Consider the following 9,500-nt stretch of genomic DNA (forward strand, 5'->3'; position numbering starts at 1 on the left):
GAGTGTGGGGTGCTGTTGACTCCCCAGTGGTGAGCGGGATGTGTGTGAGCCATGACGTGGCTGTGACAGGAGCGATGGGTGACTCATGGATGGTCCTACCCCTGGAAGACAGTCCCGTCGGTGACGTGTGGGAGCTGCTTAACTTGGGTCTGCACAGAAGACTGGACAAACTAGTCACTGTTTATTGTCAGACGTGATTAGTGCCCAAAACTCAGTTTCACCCTGAAATAAGCATGTGGTTCTTAAAGCTGAGAAGGTGGGAAAAGGAACCTCGGGGTGGCTGTTGCCTTGTAATGCATTGCATTAATACCCTGTGCAGATTGAGAGACCAGATGCCTGCCATTAAAGCACGGATGCTTCCTAAGAGTGTAGCTGTGCAGCTTGCGTAATCACCCAGATTTAAAGGAACTTTTTGCATAATCTTGGCCTCAAAAGAGACCTGTAGGCTTGAGGCATAACTTAAAAGTCATGCTGATCAGAATGGCTAGAAGCGTCTCTGGGTCAGCAGGGAAAAAACCTGGGTACTGTTATTGTTGCTAAGGGTTTTTTGGGGAAAATGAAAAGTTAGTACCAAAATAACTGTAGTGCCTCCTTCTGGTGTAAGTGGAAAAGAAGAAAATGTGAGTTAAAATGATTCAAACTGACATGTTGCTGTTTTGAATGAGTTGAAAACTTGTAATTAGTATTCTGGTGTGGTGCTCTGATTCCACATAAGAAATTATGCTTGAAGTAGTCATGTGAGCCTGTTGTATGCCCGCTCCCTTCGAAAGAAAAGGCTGGGCTGGCATTCTGGTTTAGGGTCTGAGAAGGTAGCTGAAGGAATTGGCAGAAGTTGCTAGGTACCTGTCAAGTTTGCTTAAGGGTTAAAAGCAGACCTTTCAGAGAAGCTGTGTTGTGATGTGTTTTCACAGTGATAAGGACAATGAGAGGGAAATGCCAAAGGTGGGTGGGTGTTTCTTGCTGTTTAACCTGAATTTGGCTTTCATAGTCTTTGGTATGTTTTAAACACATTTTAAACATTTAAATATTAAACATATTAAACATTTTAAATGGCTATCCCAGTGCTCGTCTATAAATGATGGTAGTTGATGTATGTGACTGTAATTTCTATGCATCTTTGCTAAGCTGGGTGGGCTGCTGCCTGGAGTCAACATGACATTCTTTCAGCATAAATTGGAGAAGAGTTGAATTACAGAACTGACATTATGGAAAGATTTTTATGCTAAAACCGGTGGCCTGGTTACCATCCATAATGTCTGTCTTGCTCTGAGCCTGCCTTCTGTTTGGGAGAAGACTGCTTAAGCTCTGTAAAGTGTGTCACTGTGCCATAAGTAGCATGCACTTACTCCAGGACAGTTGCTCTTTTTTTCTCCAAATACTTCCAAAAAGCTATTCTGCATTCTGGAAGTGCATGGATAGATAGTGTTTTGTATGAATCTTTCCAGGCTAGATTTGTTAATAGCCCAAAAGGTGCTTTGTAGCAGAAAGCTTGCCTGGCCTGCCAGCCTCTCCCTGTCATCATTAATGCCTTGGCCATTGCGCAGCTTGGCTCTGAGCAGCCTGCTCTTCTTGATCCTGAAGTGCTAATGACTGACATTCCAAACTGTCGTTTGGATGGAACTTATTTTTAAAAAGATAAGAAGCACAGTAATACTTTTGAAGAGCAGCTGTGGTTTTGCAGATGCTGTGTGTAAAGTTGTTCATTGGTATTTTAAATCCCCTCAGCCAGCTACCAGATAGTGTTCTGTTGCTATTTTGAAATGCCTGTATGTCTGTACTGACCCTGCCTTTCTTCTCTCTCAAAGAAATATGATCCTTCAGATCCTGCATATGCTTATGCTCAGCTAACACACGATGAGCTGATCCAGCTGGTCTTGAAACAGAAGGATACAATTACCAAGAAAGATGTCCAGGTGCGTGAGCTTGAAGACTACATCGATAACTTGCTTGTCAGAGTCATGGAGGAAACCCCGAACATTCTTCGTGTTTCAGCATCTGGAAACAAAAAAGCTGGAAAGATGTAAAAGCTCTCGGGACATTGGTTGAACAAAGGACTGAATTCCCGCCAGTGGAGTTTGATTAATAAGGAGATGATGTGAAGTAGGTGGTACCAGTTGTGCTGCCCACAGAAAATGACCTCTTTCCTGTTTCTGCCTTGAGCAACTCTCAGTTTGATTAGTAGTTACATCAGGTCTTGTATATGGAGTCCAGAAGTGGAGTCAACTTATCATATTTATTTTTTGGTTTCTTTCCATTATTTGGGAAGATTTGTCCAGGCATCTAATCCAAAGGCTGATTGTGATAGGAGGGATGAAGGGTTTTTGATGTGTTTTGCTTGCCAGCAAGGCACTGATAATCCTTTATGAAGATTTTTTTTTTTAATGGTTTCGTTTCATAGCACCTTTGATAGATCAATTACTCTTCTTTCCATATCTTAAGTTTTAGTGCAATATAAAATCTTGTACAGTAGATCTTGAGGATTTGATTGTTTAAAAAAAAATATTAATAACTACACTGGAGAAGTCCAAAGATGTGTGCTTCAGACCAGGGTTGTGTGGGCTGTATTGTAAAAGTAATGAATGCCCTAAAAGTTGAATGCAAGTTAAACCTGAGATTGGAAAGGAAGAAGCAAAGCTTAGGTAATCTCATAAAGTACATATTGTTTCAAAGCAGTTCTCCAAGGGGAAGATTTACATGTTTTTTTTGGTATAGGGAACACTGAGATGTCATGGTACGTTTGTCTACCATAGGAATGGTAGTAATGAATTTGGGCCGAAGGTGCATTTTGAATCAGAAGCTGTTCTCTTTCTGATTTCAAATTCCTGATTTGAAGGTCATTCAAACGAGGGAGGCAAAGCTACACCTGGTTTCTGTTCTGTAGTCTTAAATAGGTGTGGATTTCATGGCACACGTGCGTGGCCCATGTCTCTTGCTGTGTGGGAGTTCTGTGACAATTCTTCTTTTGGAGCATTGCAGTTTATTAAATGTAAATACCTTGGATTTTGGAGCCGGGGCTTACCTTGGAACAATCTTAAAAGGTGATCATTCTTACGCTTCTTTTGTGCATTCCTTATACAGCCAAGAGAGGAACCAAATCGCCCTCTCCTGGGGATGGGAGCAGTCACAACGCTAGTGCTCAAATCTGATTTGGTTTTCTTTGTGACTTGCTGCTCAGAATGGAATGAAAGTTTTATGTAGCTGAGAGAGAGTGCTGCTTTTGCTAGACAATCGATACCTCTCGGTCTGCTTCCTTAATGTGTGGCTGCTTTGCAGCTTGATAGAGACAGGTGTCTTCTCCTCCCCATCTCATGGGACAGCAAATAATAGCATAGTGCTATCAAGCAGCCACCATAACAGGCTTCCTCCACTGAAAAACTAAATGTGGCTTTTTTTTGCTGAGCTCTTGTTGAAGATCAAAACAATCAGATGCCTCTTTGCATCTCTGGGATTTACCAGGGTTGCAAGGATCCATAAAAGGCTTAGAAGAAAGTTGAAATAGTGAAAGAGTTGGCAGCAGAGGACCAAAGCAAGCACTCCCACCTTCGGAGGTTGAAGGGGTCTATTGGGTCACTCCTGGCTTAGCTTGAAAGGGGTGAGTTTCTAACTCAGTTTTTCTACAGCAAAGCACTTTACTGAGGGACTAGACCAGCTGGATTGACTATCAACCTGTTAGTAGTCTGCTTACTATTTTCATAAAACACTGAAAACTACTGGAGACTTCTCAAATACTGTATTTTTGTAGTGAAGAGTAGTTTAATATATTTGCCTAGAGATGTATACATTTATTGGAAAATTAAAAAAATGCTGTTAATTACATTTTTATTACTGTAAACTGACTACCAAAGTCTGGAGCTTTTCTGACAGAGCTATCCTTCATGGGAAGCTCGAGTTGAAACAAGCCTTAAGCATTAAGAGTCTTCTAAGACTTCAGGTACTTTTTTCTAATTTTATTTTTATTTGAGCAGATGTCTTCAGTGAAGGGGTTATTTCTTTCCTACTGTACCCTCTTCCGTGAATGAAGGGTCTGAAACACAGAAGGTCCTAGCAGCATCTTCAGCTCTTGGCTGGTGGTTTTAATTTTGAGTGGTACTGTTTGGCCTTACTGAAAACTGCTGCTGCTTCTCCTGCCTTGAAATAGTGAGGAAGATGAAGGATTTGTTTGTTTCTTCCTTGTGCCTCAGTGGATCTCTGGAAGGAAGCGGTTGCCTATACCTCACTAGTAAACTTGTCTTCTAGACTTTATTCCACAGCTTTCTGATGTTCTAGGTCAGAGAGTCAGAAAAACCGGTTGTGCCTTTGAACAGTGACTTAATGGTTCAAAAAATCAAAAATGGTATTATCAGTAGTCATAACTGGACAGATGGGAAGTAAGACTGGACTCTTGCTTTTTGCTGGCCTCATTGTAAAACAGTATAGGTACTACTGAGCGGCTGGCTGCTGAAGGTGCCACGGTGCTGTGTGCGATGCTTTTGGAGTATGGATTTTAAGAAGTTTGGATCACGTGCGTTCCTGTTGGCAGGAAAGTGCCTCTTGACGTTACATGCGCAGAGACAAAGTGGTGATACACGCTCTTGATGGTCTCCTTAGACATGAAGCCTTAAAACTTGTAATGTCCTCTCCTGGCAGCCTTTTTTGCCAGTTACAGCCGTGTCCGTTGAGGTGAACCCTGAGTTGTGTCTGGCTTTTGCCGCTGGGCTTGTTCTCTCCGGTGGTTGCAGGTGTCGAGCCTCCTGCCAGAGCAAGACAGGCGCTGCTGCAGGGTCACAGTCCGGCACCAGCCACGCTTCGACTTCTGTGGCTGTGAAAGCATCGCAAAAACCTCGTACCTCAGTCTTTTATTGGCAATACTAGTTTAAGTCTTCCTTTGGTGTAAGGGGACTGGCATTTTATGTCCAGCAAGGTGCTTCACCCTGACTCTAAGGGCCTTAAGAATCAAATGTATTGTTTTATTATTGAAGGATCTGAATGTGTTTTTCCCTGTTTATACTGTCTGCTTTTAGCCTGGGTACCTATTTGTTTTTAAATGCCTTTTGGTTTCATGGAACACTAAAATAAAAACACCTGAAATCCAGTGTTCTGATCACTTTGTCTTTTTTTCTGAAAGAGCAGTTGCAAAAGGGCCTCGTTCCCTCCTCGTGACCACCTCTGCTGCCCGAAACTCCTCATCCTCAAGCTATTTTTGGGCTAGTTCCATCCCTGAAGGCTACCCGCGCAGGAAGTTCATGGTAAACACCTCCCGGGGTGGGGAAACCTGATGGACGAGCTCATCCGCATCACAAGAATCGAGAGTTTCTGTGAAGCAAAACAAAAAAATACTTGCGAAAGGCTCTTGGGCCAGGAGCCAGTTCAGCCACCCCAGTCACAGCACCGGGGTCCGGCCTCCCCCGCCCCCTAATTGTAATGGCCCCCTAATTGTAATGGCCCTCCAATTGTGGGCAGCAGATGAGAAGAGAGGAAATCAGCCTCCCGCTGTCTCGGGGCCATTTAGCCCGAAATCCATCTGCGCCACGGGAGCTCGTCCTCCTCTGGTGATGAAAGGCGGGTGGGTGGGGGGCACCCAGACCCCCACCCAGCACGTCAGGGGAGGTCAGCTGCGGCTGACGAGCCTCCCGAGGGGAAGTTTTGTTACGATTTCACGCTTCCCCGTTGTCCCCTCGCTCCCCCTCCGCGCCTGCCCCGGGGCCGGTGGGTCTTCCCGGGGCGGAACTCACGGCACCCGGAACGCGGTGTACGGGGGGTGAGGGGGGAGCGGCGCCTCGACCGGCCGGGCCGGGCCGGGCCGCAGGCTGCGTCGCTATTGGTGGGCGGCGGTGCACCCGCCTCAGCGCTCCCCCCCCGCCTCAGCGCTCCCCCTCAGCGGCGGTAATGGCGGCCCGGGGCTGCTGCCCCAGCTGCGGTTCAGCGGCGTTGGTGGAGGACGCGCACTACGCGCAGCAGCAGCTGGTTTGCGCCGCCTGCGGCTGCGTCCTCGCCGAGGGGCTCCTCACCACCACCTACACGGAGGAGGAGCACCTGCGAGGTGCGACCGGGCCCGGTGGGGGTTCAGCCCTCCCTGGGAGGGGGGTGGGTGGGGGGGTGGTGGTGGTGGTCACCGAGAGGCAGGGCGGGTCGCGTTTGTATTCGGTCTGGTGCAAAACCGTGGGTGAAAAGCTTGTTTTGAGCGTATTGAGTCGGTCTGAGCAAAGAAGCAGTCCCCCAAGCAGCCGTTTTAGTCAGCCCCGGCTGCGGGTGTCTCGGTGTCAGAAAGGCCTCAGGGTGGGGGGCGAGGCTGGGTGCTGCCAGGATTAGACCAACCGCTTTCCCCCTCTCTCTCTAAGCAAAAGACCACCATGTTTTTTCCGTTATAGGTTCAGACCGACAGCACTTCTCTGCCAGGTTTTAGGCTTGGAACCGGTGGTGTGCTGCTCTTTGGCGTTTAAATCTCTTACAAGCGTAGTGGAGTAGCCCCGAGGCCGTTTGTTGGTTCTGTTTGTGAAGAAGCAATGGCTTGAAGGGATCCTGCTCCTCGCTATTACTTAACCTGTGCTGCCAGCCCTTGTTTAGTGGCCTCAAAGACCTGTCAATTCTGATAATTGAAATCCAGTACCATGGGCATCTGGTTGCCCAAAATCTAAATGACACAGTCCCCCAGAGTCGCTGCGAGACCATCTGGCCTAACACTGACTGTTTTTCAGAGGTGACGTATTCCCAGAGCACTGGCCAGAAAGAGCAGCTGAGCCGCTGCCTGCAGCGAGGTAAGAGCATGCGGTTCCGTTTCCTTCACACACCGATTCCCTCTTGCTGATACTCAAGTTTGTTTAACATGTTTCTAATGCTCTCTAAAATGGTAAAAGCTTTCAGAACTGGAAGTAAAGCATGAAGGGGGCAGTTAGTTCTGCATCCAGCCGGTGCTTGCCTTCAGCAAACTGCCTCACCTGCACTAAGGGACTTGGGAGATATTTTCACACTGTCTGCAGGGCTGCAGAAACTGGGCTGCTCTCATGCCTTTGCCTGGGACTGGATGAATGCTGGCTGCACTGGAATATTGAGGAGAGGTGTGTATCAGAAGCTGCTTGAGCTGATTCTTAAGGGTGGTGTCTTCTCACAGGGATCAGGCGGGTCCGGGATCTCTGTAAAGTCCTCCAGCTCCCGACAGTGTTTGAGGAGACGGCGGTGTCGTACTTCCAGAGAGCTCTCCAGCACACCTCCTTCCACCTGGTCAGTCTGGAGAAGAAGGAGCTGCTGGGGGGCTGCTGCGTCTTCGTGACTTGCCGACAGCACAACTGGCCCCTGACAATGGGGACGATCTGCTCCCTCCTTTACGCAAAGCAGGAGCTCTTTGCCAGCGTCTACCTGAGCCTTCAGAAAGAGCTCGGGCTCTCTGTGCCAGCCCTGAGCCTGGCGGATCTGGTGAAGACGCACCTGAACAGGTAACGGGGCCCCTTTCAGCCATTGCAGAGTCCTGTGTTTGGTGCTGGTGGGTGGAAAACCTTCTGAAACTCAGCCGTGGCCAGGACAGAAGTCCACAAGCACAGACAGTGTGACCTGTGCTTTTTACACAGCCATGTTGTTGCTGAGTGCTCTAAGGCAAAACCAGATCATCTGGAAAAGTATTCCCTTGGATGGTTCGCAGCCCTATGTGCTAAGTAGGGGCATACCTACCGGGAGCCCGTTAGGCTGGGTGGCAGTAATGGTGGGGCAGCATCTAAAACTCGTGATCTGGGAGTGCGCTCTGTTGTCCCTCAAATGACAAACGTCATCGGGTTCTTGCTCCAGCCAGTGATCGTAGTACAACAGAGTAGCCTGGAGGCGGATGTCAGCAGGACTGGTGTTTGCTGATGTGCTGGGGGGAATGGCCCACATGTGTGCTGGGGATTTTACAGAATTGCAATGGCTTTTTTGCCTCCCTTGTCACAATCTGGGCTGTGATTCTTCTCTTCCTGCCCCTTTCTCCTCAGTTTGGAGACGGCAGTGAGGCACTTAGCTCGGTAACATAAGCAGAAGCCCAGCGCAGGAGCAGGGTGTGTTTGTCCTAAAGGACCTTACTGCAGCCAGCTCCCACATCGAGCTGGATTACTGAGGCGTTGTGTGGTGAGGCTTCCCTGTGCCCTGGTGCTAACGATGGGCTCTTTGCTCTTTCAGTTTTCGGCTGTTTCAGCACGCAGCCGACATCCCTGCCCCATTTGTGGAGGACAAGGAGAAGATGGTCGCCCGAACGATGCAGATCGTGGAGCTAGCCAGTGAGACTTGGCTAGTCACTGGCCGTCACCCTGTTCCCATCGTCACGGCTGCAGCCTTCCTGTCGTGGCAGTCGCTGCAGCCTGCTGCCCGCCTCACCTGCACTTTTGCGCGGTTCTGCAAGCTGGCGGGTGTTGATCTGCCACCGCCGGCGCACCTGAGGCTGAAGGAGCTTCTCGAGATCCTCCTGAGAATGGCATCCAAGCTTGCTTGGCTCAGGGTGTTTAACATGGACAAGAAAACAGTGGTCAAGCACATCGGGGACCTGCTGCAACACCGAATTTTCCTGCTGAAAAATGCCTTCTGTCTGGAGGATGAGGAGGAGCAGTGTGCCACGGCCCTGAGCGAGGGCTCCCCCAGCTCTCCTCCAGCAGCAGGAGGGGCAGCGCAGGAGAAGGGCCATCCCTTGGAAGGGAAACGCCAGCGTGAGGGCAGCCCGAGGCCCTTGCTGCCGCCCTGCCTTATCAATCCAAGGAAGAGACTGCGGACGGCAGCCCTGAGTGCTTCGGACTCTGCCATCACCGGCGATGAGCCCATCTCTGACAGTGAAATTGAGCAGTACCTGCGAGGCCCGGAGGAGATCCGAGCCTTCAGGAAGGCCAAGGCCTGGCAGTGAAGATGGTCATCTCCAGCAGGGTCCAGAGGATGGTGCTGCCAGACACTGGGGCAGCAGGGACTGTGGGACCAAAAGCATGAAACCCATCAGCGACAGAGCCATCACAAGGTGCCCAAGGGAGCAGGGCTATAGGGAGGGAGTGGGCTGTGTCAGCTTTCATGTTCTGGGCCAAAACGGGGCTTTTTAATGGAGTGATTGCTTTGGGTTGTGTTACGTTTCTGTTAGAAATGAGTAGAAGTGCAGGTGCTAGGACTGGTTTCTGGATTCTCTCTCATTGTAGCCTCTGGTAAAAGGCGTTTTGGTGCAGCCCAGTCCTGCAGGGCAGTGTCACGAGCAAGTCTGGTGAGCCCAGGGACTTACACTGGGAGTGATGCCCAGGGGAAGGTCTCCAGCACCTTCCTTGGCGCTGCTTTTCCATAGCACTGCTCCGGCTTTTCCGGGCCAGTCTCGCCTTGTGCTTCACCTCCTTCGGCAGAATGGGTTTGTGAGAGCCAAGGAGACACCTTAAGTTGCTGAGAGAAAACTACTCCATCCTTGGTTAAATAAGGGATGTGAAGCTGCTGGAAACTGCCAAAGGTGCAGCTTTGGATTGTGTGCATACAGTGCTGCTGGCTGTTCACGGCAGCATGCTGCTCACTCAATAAAACAGTGCCCTCTCCGTGCCTGG

The 9,500-nt window shown here is 49.3% G+C and overlaps 3 protein-coding genes across 5 annotated transcripts in view; 2 read left to right on the plus strand and 1 right to left on the minus strand.

Annotated features, from left to right (window-relative positions):
- The window catches only part of ASH2L (ASH2 like, histone lysine methyltransferase complex subunit), a 370,425-nt gene that overhangs the window by 71,446 nt on the left and 289,479 nt on the right, over nt 1-9,500 (minus strand). The gene's annotated exons all lie outside the window — the stretch shown is intronic.
- RAB11FIP1 (RAB11 family interacting protein 1) overlaps nt 1-9,500 on the plus strand; it is a 99,865-nt gene that overhangs the window by 11,261 nt on the left and 79,104 nt on the right. For 2 of the 3 annotated variants that reach the window (XM_049831302.1, XM_049831303.1), the window contains one exon: nt 1,806-5,051. In XM_049831302.1, coding sequence (XP_049687259.1) covers nt 1,806-2,024 — 219 coding nt within the window. In that variant the 3' untranslated portion in view covers nt 2,025-5,051. Of the gene's footprint in view, nt 1-1,805; nt 5,052-9,500 lie in introns of those variants that run through there. The other variant, XR_007509857.1, reaches the window with a different exon arrangement.
- On the plus strand, nt 5,841-9,495 carry BRF2 (BRF2 RNA polymerase III transcription initiation factor subunit). Its single transcript, XM_049831314.1, has 4 exons — nt 5,841-6,019; nt 6,675-6,734; nt 7,088-7,409; nt 8,122-9,495. The coding sequence occupies exons 1-4, from the start codon at nt 5,866-5,868 to the stop codon at nt 8,831-8,833; spliced, it is 1,248 nt and encodes a 415-aa protein (XP_049687271.1). The 5' UTR covers nt 5,841-5,865; the 3' UTR covers nt 8,834-9,495.

This window comes from Accipiter gentilis, chromosome 28 (assembly GCF_929443795.1).
Source record: "Accipiter gentilis chromosome 28, bAccGen1.1, whole genome shotgun sequence".
Classification (NCBI taxonomy): domain Eukaryota; kingdom Metazoa; phylum Chordata; class Aves; order Accipitriformes; family Accipitridae; genus Astur; species Astur gentilis.